Source organism: Megalobrama amblycephala, linkage group LG8, assembly GCF_018812025.1.
Source record: "Megalobrama amblycephala isolate DHTTF-2021 linkage group LG8, ASM1881202v1, whole genome shotgun sequence".
NCBI lineage: Eukaryota > Metazoa > Chordata > Actinopteri > Cypriniformes > Xenocyprididae > Megalobrama > Megalobrama amblycephala.
Window position 1 is genome coordinate 21,318,538 of NC_063051.1, and position 19,685 is coordinate 21,338,222.

Here is a 19,685-nt window from a genome sequence, read left to right on the forward strand (position 1 = left end):
ACACACTAACCATCGTGCTTTGCTGACACCTGCACCGCAAAGCTGTTTTTAATACTTCCTGAGAAAGTTCTCGTGTCACCCTTAAGAATGTGGCTCGACATCTCACGTGAGGAGACGTCATCAACTCATTGGCAGCACAACTCTGTACAAACATTCCACTATTGTGACACTGTATGACACCTCTCAAGATGATGTATGGGAACTTTGAGGGTGGGCGGCCAGTCTGAACTTACAAAAGCACCTCGTTTGTCCCTTTATGATTAAGATCATGCATGTAATGAGAATAAATGTGAAGCATAGTGCTGCCATATATTGCACTTCAGAGCACAGAAAATGTTTGCGATCAAAGACAACAAGGAATATCATATCCAAGCTTCTGTTGTAATTGACTACTACTTTTTGTCTTGGGTCCCAGGGACCCCATTGAAAGGTTTCCTATCTATCTATCTATCTATCTATCTATCTATCTATCTATCTATCTATCTATCTATCTATCTATCTATCTATCTATCTATCTATCTATCTATCTATCTATCTATCTATCCATCCATCCATCCATCCATTCTCAGACCTTAAACAGAAAATAAGGGATAACCTAATATCGAGGCAAAACATATTCATTATGTGAGTATACTGTATATTCAAATATAGTTTAGTTCTCCCTGATTTATATTATTGTATTGTTACTGGTGCGCAAATTATTTATTTGGTTTGGCTGGTCTGCTGATCAAGCCTTGAATTTGTACTGACCTGGGCTGTGTTTCCAAAAGCATTGTAAGCCTAAGAAGATCTTAGAACCATATATATATATATATATATATATATATATATATATATATACACACTGCCAAAAAAAAAAAGTTGCTGGATTTTAATAGGCAAATACTTAAAAGTCTATGGATGGATCATTATTACAGTGATTATTAACAGTTCTTTTAACCCTAAAAGATGGAGTGTGTAGCTTTTCATTTCTTAAACAACCATTAAGATGTTTCATGGCCATATGGCAAGATTCATCAGGCTCAAACTGTGAACCACACATGAATTGGCCCCGGCCCTAACCTCAGTGTAAGTTTTTGGGATGTGCTGGAGGAGACTTTACAGAGTGCTCACCTCTTGCATTGTCAATACAAGATCTTGATGTCATTTCTATCAAGAGGTGCATCAATTTTTGGTCGAGATATTTTATTGACAATGCAGTGAGCACTCTGTAAAGTCTCCTCCAGCACATCCCAAAGACTTACAATGAAATTAATGTCTGGACTAAGAGGTGCCAATTCATGTGTGGAAATGATTCTTCATGCTCTCTGAACCATTCTTTCACAATTTTAACCCTGGTGAATCTTGACATTGTCATCCTGGAATATGGCCATGATGTGTCTTCCTACATGGTTGTTTAAGAAATGAAAAGCTACACACACTATCTTTAAGGGTTAAAAGAACCGTTGCCAAACATATAACATGCTATAGAAACATAATAATCACTGTAATAATGATCCATTCATAGATTCTTAAGTATTTGCCTATTAAAATCCAAACAGTGACTTTTTTTTTTTTGTCCGGGCAGTGTGTGTATATATACACTGCTCAAAAAAATTAAAGGAACACTTTTTAATCAGAGAATAGCATCAAGTCAGTTAAACTCCTGGGATATTGATCTGGTCAGTTAAGTAGCAGAGGGGGTTGTTAATCAGTTTCAGCTGCTTTGGTGTTAATGAAATCAACAACAGGTGCACTAGATGGGCAACAATGAGACGACCCCCAAAACAGGAACGGTTTTACAGGTGGAGGCCACTGACTTTTTTTCCCTACTCATCTTTTCTGACTGTTTTTCACTAGTTTTGCATTTGGCTAGGGTCAGTGTCACTACTGGTAGCATGAGGCAATACCTGGACCCTACAGAGGTTGCACAGGCAGTCCAACTCCTCCAGGATGGCACATCAATACATGCCATTGCCAGAAGGTTTGCTGTGTCTCCCAGCACAGTATCAAGAGCATGGAGGAGATTCCAGGAGACAAACAGTTACTCTAGGAGAGCTGGACAGGGCTGTAGAAGGTCCTTAACCCATCAGCAGGACCGGTATCTGCTCCTTTGTGCAAGGAGGAACAGGATGAGCACTGACAGAGCCCTACAAAATGTCCAGGAGCTCAGTGATGCCCTGGTCCAGATCTGGGAGGAAATACCCTAGGACACCATCCGTTGTCTCATTAGGAGCATGCCACGGCGTAGCAAGCATGCATATAAGCACGTGGGGGCCATACAAACTACTGAGTACTATTTAGCCTGCTGCATAATTTTTTCATTTTGATTTTCAGGGTGTCTTTGAATTCAGTCCTCTGTAGGTTGATAATTTTCATTTCCATCAAACGATGTGGCATCCTTTCGTTAACACATTACTCAGTCCATATCAGTATAGATATCCAGCATGATATTTTTCCCCATTGAGATCTGATGTGTTTTCAAAGTGTTCATTTATATATATATATATATAATATACACTGCTCAAAAAAATTAAAAGGAACACAGAAACAGAAATCAGAAACAGACTTCATGAGTGTGGCCTGAAGGCCCGACGTCCTCTGGCGGGCCCTGTGCTCACTGCCCGGCACCATGGAGCTCGATTGGTATCTGCCATTGAACACCAGAATTGGCAGGTCTGCCACTGGCGCCCTGTGCTTTTAACAGATGAGAGCAGGTTCACCCTGAGCACATGTGACAGATGTGAAAGGGTCTGGAGAAGCCGTGGAGAACATTTTGCTGCCTGTAATATCGTTCAGCATGACCGGTTTGGTGGTGGGTCAGTGATGGTCTGGGGAGGCATATCCACGGAGGGACGCACAGACCTCTACAGGCTGGACAATGGCACCCTGACTGCCATTAGGTATTGGGATGAAATCCTTGGACCCATTGTCAGACCTTACACTGGTGCAGTGGGTCCTGGTTTTGACAATGCCTTAGAGTATGAAGGCAGTTCCTGGAGGAAGAAGGAATTGATACCATTGAATGGCCCCATGCTCGCCTTACCTAAATCCAATAGAACACCTCTGGGACATTATGTTTTGGTCCATCCGACACTACCAGGTTGCACCTCAGACTGTCCAGGAGCTCAGTGATGCCCTGGTCCAGATCTGAGCGGAAATACCCCAGGACACCATCCGTCATCTCATTAGGAGCATGTGCTTTCAAAGTGTTCCTTTAATTTTTTTGAGCAGTGTGTATATATATATATATATATATATATATATATATATATATATATATATATATATATATATATATATATATATATATTAACACTTTGAAAACACATCAGATCTTAATGGGGAAAAAATATCATGCATCTGGGTAATGTGTTAGGAACGAAAGGATGCCACATCGTTTGATGGAAATGAAAATTATCAACCTACAGAGGACTGAATTCAAAGACACCCTGAAAATCAAAATGAAAAAATGATGCAGCAGGCTAAATAGTACTCACATGCTTATATGCATGCCTGCTACACCATGGCATGCTTCTAATGAGACAATAGATGGTGTCCTAGGGTATTTCCTCCCAGATCTGGACCAGGGCATCACTGAGCTCCTGGACATTTTGTAGGGCTCTGTCAGTGCTCATCCTGTTCCTCCTTGCACAAAGGAGCAGATACCGGTCATGCTGATGGGTTAAGGACTACAGCCCTGTCAAGCTCTTCTAGAGTAACTGTCTGTCTCCTGGAATCTCCTCCATGCTCTTGAGATTGTGCTGGGAGACACAGCAAACCTTCTGGCAATGGCACATATTGATATGCCATCCTGGACGAGTTGGACTGCCTGTGCAACCTCTGTAGGGTCCAGGTATCACCTCATGCTACCAGTAGTGACACTGACCCTAGCCAAATGCAAAACTAGTGAAAAACAGTTCGAAAATATGAGTAGGGGAAAAAATGTCAGTGGCCTCCACCTGCAAAATCATTCCTGTTTTGGGGATAGTCTCATTGTTGTCCATCTTGTGCACTTGTTTGGTAATTTAATTAACACCAAAGCAGCTGAAACTGATTAACAACCCCCTCTGCTACTTAACTGACCAGATCAATATCCCAGGAGTTTAACTGACTTGATGCTATTCTCTGATTAATAAGTGTTCCTTTAACTTTTTTGAGCAGTGTACAAAGCAAGGAGCACAAACAAAGCAACAATAATAGAAAAACAAAATAGTTATACAAAATAAAACAAAGAACAAAATATGTGGGCTATATAGGCAAAATATGGAAAAAAAGGCTTTAAAAAAACTGTTTAGACCTGCCAGACAGTTTAAATTGACAGTCGGGTTTAAATCTTATATCATGAGCAGTGTTGGGTAAGTTACTTTTAAAAAAGTAATTAATTACTAGATACTAAATACATCTTCAAAAGTGTAATTAGATTAATGTACTCTCTAAAGTTTATACTACTTATTTGAAAGAATGAATTCAATTAATTATTACTAATTACTTTCTAAATCCCCAATATCAACCAGTTGAACAATACAAGGATAGATATGAAACTGCTCTTTTAATTATTTCAAATAAGTAGTATGAAATTGCATAAATTATTCATAACCTGACCAAAGAATTAAAGTTAGAAGGTTACATTAAAAACATACATTTTATTATTGGACTTTAAATTTAATGTTAAATCCATTATTGTTTTACATTGTTCTATACAGCAGTATAGCCTATACAGTAGTCTATACAGTATTTAATGCAACTACATCAGATGTAAATTACAGATATATTAAGAGTTACCTTACTTTACATCAAAAGGAAAAGTAAATTACAGTAATTAATTACTTAGTAATACATTACATCCAGCACCGATCATGATGCATTTCATTCAACTAAGTTTTGGAAGCAAGGGGAGTCTGAAGACCTGCATGTTCTGTGTTTGGTTTATTATAGATTGCAGTTTAAGACTTTGATTTTAAGTACTATTGGTCATTCCTGTTGTGTCCCCATCATATATGCCTTAGGCTAATATATTAGATTGAATATTAAACTTACCATTTTTAAAAAATATTAAAATCTCCTTATGTTTCTATTTTTAAAATATCACGATTAAGTGAATATAGGGAAACTGTAAATAGTTGAACAACTTTGATTTGATAGATTGAGTAGTTCCTGTTGGCATGAAAAACTGTTCATTTATTAATATATATTGGGTTTATATATTTAATATATTTATAATATATATTTAACAGATGGTTAAAATAATATGAAAATTAATTTCCAACCTAGTAGGATCCATGCTGTTAATTGTCTCACCATTGTGTATATAAGTTATAGCCTAATTAAGGTTTAAATTCCTGAGCTTTAGGCTACAACTAAAACAATAAACAATATTTAAAAGAAATATTGTTTTTACAAACCACAAAATGAAGACCGTTATGTTTACTGTGTCATCTGTACTTCAAATTACAGACATGAATAAAAGCTTTCCTGACTAATATAACTCAGTCCTACAGTATACAGAGTGCAGGAGCTCACTGATGTCACGAGCGCTCATTACTCACTCGAGCTCACGCAAATCAAACAAGACATTGCGCGTTCTCAGTTCTTCAAGAGGAGAGAGAGAGGAGATGCGCTTGACGGCTCTACTGACACATTAAAACCCACAATCAGCGCAAATGACCAGACCAAACATTTTTGTCCCATGGGCAGGGGTAAGTGTACAACCATGTTATATACCACCAAATATTTTAAAAAAAAAAATTCTGGTCTTCAGCTTTAACAGTTACGCGAAATTGACGCGACGCAACAAACGCTCTGCCATTATAATGTAGGGGCTTATACACTACTGGACTTTAGATATCTTCGTTTTGTTTGTAGAATGAAATACTTTTCCACATGTCTAAATGATTCAGGAGTGAGTTGAATTTCTCAATAAGGAAGTAAAATGGGAAAGCAACGCTTAAAATCTCATGAATGGTTGTCCGCAGAGGGTCTTGTGAGTTTGTGTGATCTTCAGCACTGAGCTCGATGTCTTCTGAATGTACGTGGTTGGTCCCCGTCATGTTGTGCTTCATCCTGGCTACAGGTGCACATGAAGGTATGCCATCATTGTTTTTAATTTAAAATTGTCCTCAATTTTATGCCCCAGGATTTTATTTCTATTCAATCAAACTTCTCTCCGTTATTTGAAGGTCTTGGAAACTTTCCCATGCCTTCGTCATTTATTTTTGCTACTTTTCAAAAAGCTTTTAACAGGCCTATTTAATGCTAGCTCTGAAATTAGCCTTTGCAAGACTAAACTATTTTATTGCAAAAAAATGTTTAAAATGCTATTTTTATCATTCTTATTACTACCATAAAATGCTGTAAAACAAAAAGTAGGCTACATAATTTGATGATGTGGTGGAAATGTTCATGAATTTCAGAGGAAATTGGCTGACGTTTTGCGGTGCTGCATGTGTATTGACTGTTGGATATTGTTACAGTTTTTTCAATTGCTAACATCATTTTGTCCAATCTGTAGTCACATTTTTAAAACTCGCACAATTAGCACAACATCCGTCTGTTGTGACCATACCATTAACACAATTCATGTCGTTTTCTCACAATGTGCAGTCAACTAACATGTTTCTAAAACGCTTACATTTTCTTTTCACACAAGCTTACCCAATATCAAAATCATAGATCTTCCTGGTCTTATTTACAAATGCGTAAACACAGCGTGACAGAATGAAGACCTAATGATCCAAACCTTAAATGTAGTACAAAGCCTCTGCAACAACATCAAAAGTGCTGAAAAATATATTAAAAATATTGTAACAACTGCTAAGCATTTTTAGATAACAGATCACTGAAATACTGAGAAATTCAAGAATCCGATATCAGTCAGAAGCATAGTCAGGTGCTGAAGCTCTTTCTATTACTTGGTCATATACAGTAAAAAAGGGACTCTTTGATTTTTTTTTTTTTTTGCAAAACAACTAATAATAATATCTGGGTGAATTAGATGAAGGAGGAGAGGAGTAGTTGGGTCAGGACAGAAGGGAGAATAAGAGGCAGGGGAGAGGAGGATGAATGTGTGCTGGATTGTGCCCCCTTACACATATGAAAGCTAATTTCTGCTATGAAATAAACAATAAAAAAGGCAATTGTGACTTTTTATCTCACAATTCTGATTTCTTTCTCTCAATTCCTTGTTCATATCTTACAATTCTGAGAAAAAAGTCAGAATTGTGAGATAAAGTCACAATTACCTTTTATACTTTTTTATTCTGTGGCAGAAAAAAAGCTTCCATATAATAACCAAACGTCATGTATGTTGGATTTGTTGTTGATCAATGACAGCAATTTCATGCTTTCATATAAGTAAAAGCTACCTGTAAAGCTTTTACTACTACGATTCCAGTACCACTGTTCCATATACGCAGAATGTGTGGTCTGCGTAGGGCACTATCTAAGGTTGCAACATCCCACCCTCTATGGGGGCACCATCAACACCCCATCCCACCCCCAGAAAGCAATTTATACTGAGGTTGCAACAGAAGTTCTGCATAGGGGACCCATTTGAACAGTGGCTGCCCTGTACATTCTATAAAGTAATGCCTCATTCACTTTTAGATAGTATGTTGAGCACACATGGATTTAACCAAAAATATAGAATGGCTTACAGTAAAAGATTTCTTGTTGTCTGCAGGTAGAATTGGAACATGACTTTAAAAGAACATGACAGTAAAAGATTTCTTGTTGTCTGCAAGTAGAATTGGAACATGACAATGCAGTTTTTGAAATGCCATCAACTGTTAGTATTTTGACAGTCATTACGCTATGATTGACTATATTCATGTTGGATAGAAAACTAGTGCTATAGTGTTTTGACAAAATGATTCAATTTTGAGTCGGGTTTGCTGTGTTTTGATAGCTAGTAAATGTAGAAAAATGTTTTTAGCATTTTGAAATATAGAGTTTGTATTTATTTAACAAAATGTGGTATTGGCCAGAAAATGAACTATTTGGCCAATTGTGTGATGTAGGTATGTTGCTGTGTTAAGAGTTTAGAAAAGTACTTTAGGTATTGTTAATCGCTTGATAGCAATTGTAAAAAAAAAACAAAACAAAAAAAACTGTAATAGCCCACAGGGCCAAATCTGCCCACAGTTCAAAAAACACCCATACATCATGAGATATATATGTTTTGAAAATCAAAACGTAATATTTAGAACAGCATCATTAATAAGAATGGGATGTATCCGGAATGAAATATGACGTGTTAATTTTTCTGCCTTTAAATTTGTATTTGAGTTTTATTTTCTTTTAGTATTCCTTATTTTTTAATTATTCTGTATCTTAGTTTCAGGAATTGTTCTGAATGACACTATTAAAACCTAAGGATGTAAACACATTAGGACTGCGGTGGACAAAATTGAATAATTTAAGAGTTAACCATCGATAAACCCGTAACGACAAACCCATAACTAATCTGAATTTTGACCGGAAAGGAGGAATGTATGGTTACGATCCTGGTGCAAACATTATCCTGCACTATTCTGTGATGACAATTTTTGTTGCTTTCTCTGTTTTTCTGCATCTTACAGGATCTGTGTGCACTGTAAATTCAAGCGCAGGCAATGAAGTCATCTTAGGTTCCAATTTCACAATCTCCTGCAACTTCATCAAGGAATGCACCAAAGAAATTTTTCTGAATATGAAACAAATTAGTTATAAACAATTCAACAATTCAATTGTGGTGTCTGTTAAGAATCTAACAGAGTTCAGCACCTTCGCCTGCAAGTGTAAGGAGGCCCATGAACCAGACCCATGTGGGATTGACATCACTCCAGGATGTAAGCTTGTAACTTTCTATAACGTGTCTTTATTTCAGTGTTCCCACACACATGCAAGTTTCCAAGTTACTCTGAGCTCTGAAATCAGCTAGAAACTGCTCTTTGTGAATGTAGTCTGTATATAATGATTTTATCCTAATCTCAAAAGTCTGTGAGGTTCATTGGTCCAAAAGTGTGGTAACCCTTTCTTACATTATAACACATTATTTCACATAGCTTGAAGTATGTCCTTTAGAGATGCAAAATAAAAACACTTTTTTTTTTTTACCTAATCTCAATAACAAATTATGGCCAGAGAGATAAACAAATGCTTGTGAAGAGTTAAAATTAATCAATGAAACAAAATTAGCTGGAAAAGTGCAGTATGATTTGTTTCACACTTTGGGAAGGGTGGAGTCTTTGAAACTTTGAAGCAAAATCTCATGCATGACACAGTTATGTACTTCTTTTTCAGACCCTCCAGATATTCCACAAAATCTGACGTGCATTCGAAAAACGGAATTTGGCAATGTCAGCTGCACTTGGATAACAGGAAGGGATACCAAACTCGTGACCACGTGTCAGTTACGGTTAGTAAAAAGAGTCAAATCATCTTTTCAAGGAGGATCTTTGAGTTTATAGATCATATGGCAAAATCCAAAACAGAGACCCAAGTAAAAGTCTCAATAATTACGTTACATGATGTTTTCCCTGTTTTTTAGGGTTCAAGGTGACCCGCACCCCAGCTATAAGAGTGTTATGAACTCTACAGGATTTTGTTGGTCCACATTCCCCATCAAAAGCTCAAAAATGTCTCAGCTTGTTGTGTCACTCAATGTCTCTAATAGTCTGGGTTCAAAAACCTCAGGTCCCCACACCTTCACCCTCAGAAATATAGGTAAAGAAATTCCCAAACTCATAATTTCAAATATCAAAACTGTAAAACATGAGTTATGCTTAATATAGATGACTGAATTACTAACTTAGAATTTTGCCACTCTTGTATGCAAAAATGAAAGATGACTTTTTTTTTCAATGCTTTTTATCCTTAAAAATCATTATACGACAAGCAGTTTTGTGTCCGCTATGAAAGCAAAAATGCTGCATGATGCAAAAAATCACAGCCAGTCAGTACAGCGTGTGGATGAGTTTTCTTTTTGCATACTTACAACACATTAAAGCAGTGGTTCCCAACCATTTTGACTCCCCTGTTGTTCACAACAATATTTAAAGATATTTAAAAATATTTTTTTACTTATAATTTCTACCTGATATTATAATATTTTTGAACATATTTATATAAAATAGAAAATGCATGTTCATCAAAAATGCCCATGTTTTTATGATTTTATAAATTTGCATGACTTTTAAGTCTAGATCAGTGTTTCTCAACTCCAGTCCTCGGGACCCACTGCTCTGCACATTTTGTATGTATCCCTTATTTAACACACCTGATTTAGATCATCAGCTCATTAGGAGAGTCTGCATGAACTGAATTGAGTGTGTCAGATAAGAGAGACATACAAAATGTGCAGAGCAGTGGGTCCCGAGGACTGGAGTTGAGAAACACTGGTCTAGATCACTCTTTCAAAATTATTCACCTTCGTGCCATACAAGTTTGAATATATGAGGATTAAAATAAGAAATAAGTTGATTCGTTTAAAGAAATCTAAGTCATCTAGAGACCACCTTGGAAGTTTGCCCTCATGGGCCCCGCCCCCCGGCTTAGAACCACTGCATTGAAGAATGCAGAACTAGAACAAATACTTGTATTTTCATGATTTTTATGAAGCTTCTCCAAACTTTTCATGGTTTTACTTGTGAAATATATATCACATAATATCAGATATTTCTCAACTTCCACATTTGATCTCTCATGTCATAGAAAAAAAAAAAAAACTAAGGACATACAAATTGTTAGCCATTTATGACTATGAACTCAGATTAACATGGAAGACTTTTTTTTTTAATAATTATTTCTTGTCATTTGGTCATGTTGTTGGTTGGGGGATTCCAAAGAATAAAAATTGGGTCAGTTTTACAGAGTTGGCTGTTTTTAAATCAACCCACTAGTTGACGTCATTATTACAGACGAATGCAGCAGTAGATCTTATCCTGAATTTTGTTTAAAAACAAAAATAATGATCTTGCATGTAAAGTACTGTAGACTAAAAATGATGCATTGCTTCTCTGTTTATGTACAGTAAAACCCTCAATACCTCAAATCAGTCATGTGAACTGCTCATCACAATGGTGCCACCTACACACAGATAATCACAGCATGGACTTAGTTGAAGTCCAATACAGAGCAGTAAATGGGATCTGGAAAAAACTTGAGGTAAAACTTCTGATTATAAAATGTGTAGATTTTCTTTTTCAAAATCTTTGATTATGATCAAACCAAAGTGGTTGGTATTCAGAATCAAGCCACTTCTGCAGACCTATCAGTCATCTGGCTTGGTAAAGCTGATAAAGAAAAATGCAGAGTTTCAAAGAGTCGATTCATGATGACAGAGACAAAACCCACAAAAACCTCACAAATTGTTTGGTCGTCAAACCACAAGCCCTCCATGATGACTCAAAACTTGAATAAGAAATGTCAAGAAAGGGGTTTTTTCAATCTTTATCGTTAGGAAACTGAACCGCTGACTGTTGCTCTTCCCACAATGTATGTCTTGATGTATCTCCATCAATTAAATGATTCAGTAGTATTAAATACAGTACAGTACAGCCAGTTTGGGAAGAATACATTAATTTGGGAATAAATTTGCTTGGAGGTTCAGAGATGGACTGGTTGATTCTAAACCTAAAGATGCTTCCTACAAGTGAAAGTGCTCCTGCCATTTGAGCGCTTAAAGAGATAGTTCAAACCAAATGAATGTTTGTCATCACCCTCATATCCATCCAAACCATTATTTTGCATGGAACAACCAAAGTTAAAAAGATTTGAATGGTGTTTGGCATAAAAACAGTGTAAAAACTTCTAAGCTTGCATATTCCATTTTCCTTTTGTGTTTTTTGTGTTTAATAAAGACGCATTCAAACATTCTCAGGCAGCTTCAAAATTACTAATGAGTTTTAAAAGTAAAGCAGAGAGATCTTCATAGTTAAGATATTACAACTGATGTGATAAGAACATATCGTATTGTGCTGTCTCCGCAGACTAATGCCAAGATGAATTTGAATATTACCTCACTGCAGCCAGATACCAAGTACAAGTTCCAGATCAGGAGGAAAATAAACCATAGAGTAGGTTTGTGGAGTGACTGGAGTCAAGAAAAGGAAACCAAAACTGAAGAGGAAGGTAAATTATTAAATACATTCTTGTAAAGTTTTTGTAATTATGGGATTTAAAGGCAGTTTTCGTAGTTATTGTGAGTTATCTTGTGCAGTTTTATGTAGTTATCTCGTTTAAAGTCAACAGAAAGTGTAAGAGGGATTAAATGAATGTAGGTTGTTACTCATGTTCTGGAAAGGGTACTTCAGAAATATGATGGTGTTAGATAAGTTCACTATACTGACGTAGGATAGTCATGCTTCTTTGTCAGCATACCTCAGGTGTTTAAAATAATGGGGGCAAAAATAGATGAAGCAAACTTGAGTGTTGACAGATTAAAGTAACTTTTGATAACCTTTCAGTGTTACTGGATGTACAGGAGAAGTGAAAGACTTTCAAATTTGACGGGAAGTACTGACTTCTGGTGAAACTTAAAAAAGAAATAAATCCTACAATATATTAATCTTCAACAGTTAACTCAGTTTACATGCCCACTGAAAGAAAAAGAACGTGACGGATTGTAACACGTTTTTGTTTATTTCTCCCTCTCTCTTTAGCTCCTGTAAAGGAGCTTGACGTCTGGTATCTCCAAGAACCGAAACACTCGCAGTCTGGAAATAAGTGTTTCCAGATAGTTTGGAAGGTACCCTTCAACTACCAAAATTGTTTTTTCTTTTCTTTTCTTTAAATGTTTTGTTTAGCTGTCCATACTCTACAAACAGGTCATTGCACAACCTGTCCGTAGAGTATGCACTTTATTTTAGACACACGCCCTTAAAGGTCAAACCACCAAGTGATGGCTTGCTTAGTGTGAATTGCATCTTCCCAAACACACTGTTACTCTGAAACCAAAAGTTTGTCGACAGTCAGTTTCAGTTTACAAAAAATGAGTAGAGGCTTAAAGGAAATGATGGATTTGAGAATTCTCTCTTTCAGAGTCATATTTGTGCCTCGTGTCATTAATGGCTGACTCAGTCACAGATTTTTGTTAGATAAATGCATTCAGAAATATTGAACTGCATGATAAAAAATGCCATTTATTTACATTTTCTTTATGTTTTAGGAACTGAATATATCAGATGCCAAGGGGAAGATTCTGAAGTATAATATAAGTGTTCTGGAGCAGAAGATGAACTCAAGCAACAAAATTCCAACCAGCAGAAATCATCACATATGCTGCTCTAACTGTTCTGTGTCAGTGTCTGCAGTTAACTCAAAGGGTCAATCTCCTGCCAAATTTATCAAGCTGCGTTCTCCAGGTAAGCCTGTTTTTTAAACAAAGCTAATGTGAGACAAATAACTGTGGTTTTGTTGGCTCACATTACCAATGCTGAGCCAAATAACTGGTTTTACTCCAACTAATGTGGAAAAGATGCTAAACGTGGTCAATATAGCAAAGTTAAGCCATGTTTATTGTGTTCACAGGACTTGCTTCAGGTTTCCTGCCACACAAACTATTAAATAATCATAGCGTTGCCCTCTCCTGGCAGAGGTTTGCCATTGCAGGCCAAGTAACTGAGTATGTGGTTCATTGGTATCCAGTTGGATACACTGACAGGATTCAGTGGATTCGAGTACTGGATAACACAGCTAACATTACAGGCAAGTTTGATTGGATGATACGAGTTAAGTCAAAATTAGCTGGTTGGTTTTAAGAGGAATAAAAACTTTTTCTCTCCTCCTTGTACTTTTTATTCTGCTGTCTGTCCAGGTCTCCAGCCTCAAGAATGCTATCGGGTTGCAGTCACTGCTCTGCACACATCTGGTCCCATAATGGCACACTTTAGAGGCATCTCCACATGGCAGTCAGGTTGGAGGCTTAATGCTTATTTTGCAATCTGTATATAAAATTCTGAATCAGTATATAAAAAATATATGTACACACTACTGTTTTAACGGGAAAATAATACTTTTATTCAGCAAGGATTGCATTAAATTGTTCAAAAGTAGCAGTAAATACATTTATAATATTACAGAAAAATAAGTATTTCAAATAAATGCTGTTATTTTGCACATTCTATTCATCAAAGAATCCTGAAAAAAATGTTTACAACAAAAATATTAAGCAGCAATGTTTTCAACATGATACAACACTGATGCAAAGGTAAAGTGTAACATCTAAAGCGAAATTGGAATTGGAATGATCCTGAGCTAAATCTCAAGTGTTCCAGAAAAGAGTATGAATACTTATACAATGTAATTATTTCAGTTTATCCTTTTTAGAAAATTTGCAAAGTTGTCACAGAGCTTTCACTTTTTTGCTCTGTCATTATGGTGTATGGAGTGTAGATTGATGTGAAACAAAACAAAAAGTGAAAAAATATAATCTCTTGATCATAATCCCTGTATCTTGAAATTCACAGCTCCAGAACAAGGTCCAGTTCCTCAACCAGTCTTGAAGAATTCTGAGAACTTGCAGTTGGAATGGTCTGAAATCCCTCAAGAGAAGAGAAGAGGCTGTTTGAAAAAATACACCATCTACTTGTGGAACAAGTTAACGGAAGATACTCAAACTTACAGTAAGGCACAGGTTACCTTACAGTTAACTTGGAGGTTAACTTACCAGTCTATATATTTACTGTTGACTCTCAGATGCTTATTTTTACATTTCTTTGCTTAAGAAACATAATATAGGACTGCTAATTGCTTGGGATGTTCATTGTTCAGCAATGTTAGTGCATTTTAATATAGCTTTCTAATGCCTAACTTTGACTGTAGGTGTGGACTATCCAAAGAAACAGTATACTATTAGTGGTCTGTCACCAGGACAGTGTTACAAACTGTGGGTCACTGCCTGGACAGATGCTGGGGAGGGACCCAGAGGAAGTGAACTCCCATTCTGCACACCAACAGATGGTATGTATTTGTGCAGATTATAGCACTGAAAACATACACCGATCAGGCATAACATTATGACCACTGACAGGTGAAGTGAAAAACACTGATTATCTCTTCATCACCTGTTAGTGGGTGGGATATATTAATGCAGGTGGCTAGTGAAGGCTGGCCCGTGTGGTCCGATCCAACATATGAGCTACTGTAGCTCAAATTGCTCAAGAAGTTAATGCTGGTTCTGATAGAAAGATGTCAGAATACACAGTTCATCACAGTTTGTTGCGTATGGGGCTGCATAGCCGTAGACCAGTCAGGGTGCCTATGCTGACCCCCGTCCACCGCCGAAAGCGCCAACAGTGGGGACGTGAGCATCAGAACTGGACCACGGAGCAATGGAAGAAGGTGGCCTGGTCTGATGAATCATGTTTTCTTTTACATCACGTGAATGACTGGGTGCGTGTGCGTCGCTTACCTGGGGAACACATGGCACCAGGATGAATGGGAAGAAGACAAGCTGGCAGAGGCAGTGTGATGCTTTGGGCAATGTTCTGCTGGGAAACCTTGGGCCCTGCCATCCATGTGGATGTTACTTTCACACGCCATACTCTATGCCTTGATGGCTCAGGGCTTTTTTGGCAGCAAAAGGGGGACCACCACAATGTTAGGAAGGTGGTCATAATGTTATTCCTGATCAGTGTATATAAGCTAAATAAAAGCACTAGACACAGAACACCCAGCATTCTTTTTTTCAACTCGCTTTTGTAAAAAAAGATGTCTTTCAGTCATTTTGATAAGTGACATCTTCTTTCAGCTGAGAAACTATTGTCCCATGTGATCTTGGCTGGTGGAGGAGTACTTTTGTCCTGTCTAATCCTCTTGTGCATCTGTCAGTTCTCCTCTGTGCAGAAAAGGTATGAAACAGCAGAATGCTTAAAATCCACAGAGAAAAGACTTTTTTATTTTTTAGACTTTTTTATTTAAAATACTGCCATGTCTGTTCTGCTCGATAGATTCTTAAGTTGTTGCCAGTGTCTGCTGCCTACAGTTATTCCAGATCCAGCAAACAGCAGTTGTGCAAAGACGTACACTGATGACCAGGTAAATGTATGAAGATGCCCACACAGACTGTATTTTCAAAACTAGTGAGCTACCTAATTGGACAGCATTTATGGGCATGTTTAACATCCAAATAAAATGAATATTTAACTGATTAAATGATCATTCATCAGTTACAGGGGTTCCCATACATTTTTTGTCAGCCGAACCCCTTTTAATTTAATATGACAATAATTTAACCTATTTGCATGTTCATGGTTCTCTGCTGTTGGTTAATGGTCACATGCCATGCAAGTAAACAGATAAAATATCTAATCTTTTGTGCTTTCGAGTATTTTATTTTGATTTTGTATTTTAAAATGATAGGGCTGCATGACTCGGCCCAAAAATTATATTTTGATTATTTTGTCATGTATTGTGATTTGCTATTAAAAGGTTAATGTTTAGAGTGCTAATGTAAATAGTTAGTTTTAAGGGTGCTCATTGCAATAACCACCTAACACTACAAATTACAATACAAAATTTATGTCTTAAAGGATTAGTTCACTTTCACATAAAATTTTCCTGATAATTTACTCACCCCCATGTCATCCAAGATGTTCATGACTTTCTTTCTTCAGTCGAAAAGAAATTAAGGTTTTTGATGAAAACATTCCAGGATTATTCTCCTTATAGTGGACTTCAATGGCCTCCAGACAGTTGAAGGTCAAAATTACAGTTTCAGTGCAGCTTCAAAGGGCTTTAAATGATACCAGACGAGGAATAATGGTCTTATCTAGCGAAACGATCAGTCTTTTTTTTTTTTCAACTTATGGAACGAACGCGGCGCCAGTTCGGTTTTTTCCGTAAGTAGAATAGGGAAGGCGTAGGACATACAATGTAAGCTTTTTGATGAATACAGAAAGCGGAAGCATGTGCAAGGCAATCATTTGTGTTTATAAAGCATGTACAGTTGTATTTTTTTTCGAAAATGACCATTCGTTTCACTAGATAAGACCCTAATTCCTCGTCTGGTATGATTTAAAGCCCTTTGAAGCTGCACTGAAACTGTAATTTTGACCTTCAACTGTTTGGAGGCCATTGAAGTCCACTATGGAAGAATAATCCTGGAATGTTTTCATCAAAAACCTTAATTTCTTTTCGACTGAAGAAAGAAAGACATGAACATCTTGGAATGCAAGGGGGTGAGTAAATTATCAGGAAAATTTTATTTGAAAGTGGACTAATCCTTGGAAGTGAGAAGTAAATTCTTCACTTCCAAACGTTCAAACGTTATTTTGGCCGAGTATTGGTAAAATGCTGTAACTTCTGTTGACAAAAACTTTGAAAATTATGCAAATGTGTATGGAAAGCACAAATGCACTTTAAAATCACAGCGCTTGTGCGTTCTATGTAAACAGTGCTTAGTAATCACATCATCCACATCGTTCATGACTGTCTAAAAGCAGACTTCTTAAGTCCATGCAAATGCTCATACCAGTAATATGCTTTGTACAATCAGAACTACAATTTTAATTCATTAATCAATCCCCGCCTGTCCCTCTTCCCGTCTCCACATAGGGTGAAATTAAATTCTATCTTCACAAATATGACCCCAGCGTGAGTGAGGATCCCGAAAATGTAGAGGTGGAGGAAGTTCCCTACCCCAGCTTCCCCTGCACCTACATCAAAAGCTTCTCTCAGGAGTCCAGTTCCTCTGATGCCACCCAGAGCACCAGGACCACAGACTACACAGATGACTACATCTCCACTCACGGCGCAATAAGTGGAGGAGAAGAGGAAGAGAACGAGGAAGAAGAGGCGTGTTTGGATGAATTTGAATTCTTCCCAAGCACTCACAGCCCTTTCTTGGAACCGCTGGTTTTAACTGGAGGAAAGTTGACACTGGATGCAGTAAAAATAGACTGCAGTGAATTTCTGGATTGCACGTGATCCTCCACAGGCATTAAAATTTGACCTGACTGTGACTGTACTAAGGATGCTGAAAAATAATCATGGACATCCCAAAGATAATTTGTCAGTTAAAAGGACAAACTTTTCCCAGCCATACCTGCGAGCAGCTTAAGCTCATGCTGTAATGGAAGTAGCAACAGATCTTTTCTTCTATATTGTGACATACATCAGAATGAAATGGATTAAGGGAAAAAAGGGTGAAAAAAGATGGAGGCAGATCTGAACATGAGCTTACAGTCAGCTGTAAGAAAGGGGCGGGTTTAAACAGATCAAATGATTGGAATAGTCTGGCATACATTACAAGAGAGAAGTTTCACCGAAAGATCGAATTATATTTTAATTAAACATTGTGGTCAAAAAATAAAACAAAATAGACGAATCGTTCACAATAAGACCAATAACATGCATTTAGAAAATAGAAGTTCATTTCATGCCTACTTTAAAAGCTTGCATAGTTGTGTTTGATGGATGTGGCAGTGTAGGCCTCTTGAGACAAGGTTAACTTCATATCCTTTTCAGCACACATGGTTTGCCTCAGGTACTTATCTCTGAAATGCAGATGATCTAACAGACTGGTAACAGCCAATCTAGAGTATGGATACTTAATGAATGTAAGTTGAAAAGGTTTTTCGGACATATTCTATAAACTCATTCTTTCCACTAAACACTCAGCAGCTGACCAACACTAACCATTCACTTTAACTTTTTAACTGTTTCACAATAATCAAGAAAACCTTGCACAAGCATCAATATCGTGGGAGACTCAGCACTCATATCTACAACTTACGCTAACGCAAGATGTTTGACCAATTACACAAATAATAGAGTGTCATCACATAAGTTTTTCATCAGCTCAACTGAATACTGTCCTAATGTAATGTTTTAAATTGCATGTAAAGCTTTAATGTCAAAGCATCAAGGACAAAAAAAGAGAAAAGAATAAATGTCTTTTTTTTTTTTAAACTGTGTGGTTTACTGTAACTTCAACTTTAAAATTAAATGGTAAATAGGTTTGTGGAGACATGGACATGAAAACACATGATTTTGGTCTATAGATAGACTTTTTACCAGTCAACCATAAAATAGTTATTCCTGTGTACTGCAAAAATAAACCTAACAACCTGGATTTCTATTTTCTAAAGTAAAACTTGGCCATAATAGCACATCTCCTCCACAAGCCGCACAATTAAAGGCATCATGTCCATAAAACAAATGGAGCAGGAGCAATAGAAATACTGATAGTTGCTTAACACTTGCAAGTTAAAACCCACACCAAATGAAAATTAAACAAGGAATCATTAAACATGCATCTGATTGTTATAGTAACCTTTACAGTAAGGTCTCAGTCATTTACCTTATTGTGCATTTTTAATTCATACATTAGTTGTGAACAATGAGCAATATTTCTACAGCATTTATTCATTTCAACATTTACTAACAGATTTTTAAAATCGAAACTTACATCTGTTAGCATTAAAGCATCAGGTGCTAATGTGAGTAAAAATGAAACAATTGCATTTTTAACTACCAAAACGGGCATAGCACCGATTCTTGGGCCCTATGCAAAGATATTGTGTGGGGGCCCCTTTGCCAATAGCATCCCATTATGCATGCTATTTATTTTATAATATGATTTATTTTATTTTATTTCACACTTTTTAAAATAAGTGTACAACTATACACATAGCACTCACCGGCAGAAAAACAGTTGTACTATATAACACTCATTTATTTGAATTATGCTATATTTAAACAGAGCACCCCAGTAATATTAGACA

The 19,685-nt window shown here is 36.8% G+C and overlaps 1 protein-coding gene across 1 annotated transcript; it reads left to right on the plus strand.

Moving 5' to 3' along the window:
* Positions 1-5,518: 5,518 nt before the first annotated feature.
* On the plus strand, positions 5,519-18,870 carry il12rb2 (interleukin 12 receptor, beta 2a). Its single transcript, XM_048200044.1, has 16 exons — positions 5,519-5,678; positions 5,955-6,064; positions 8,559-8,807; positions 9,262-9,376; positions 9,509-9,684; positions 10,991-11,124; positions 11,949-12,090; positions 12,621-12,706; positions 13,127-13,322; positions 13,489-13,665; positions 13,775-13,873; positions 14,427-14,582; positions 14,782-14,919; positions 15,710-15,809; positions 15,909-15,996; positions 17,515-18,870. The coding sequence occupies exons 2-16, from the start codon at positions 5,995-5,997 to the stop codon at positions 17,884-17,886; spliced, it is 2,298 nt and encodes a 765-aa protein (XP_048056001.1). The 5' UTR covers positions 5,519-5,678; positions 5,955-5,994; the 3' UTR covers positions 17,887-18,870.
* The last annotated feature ends 815 nt before the right edge of the window (positions 18,871-19,685 follow it).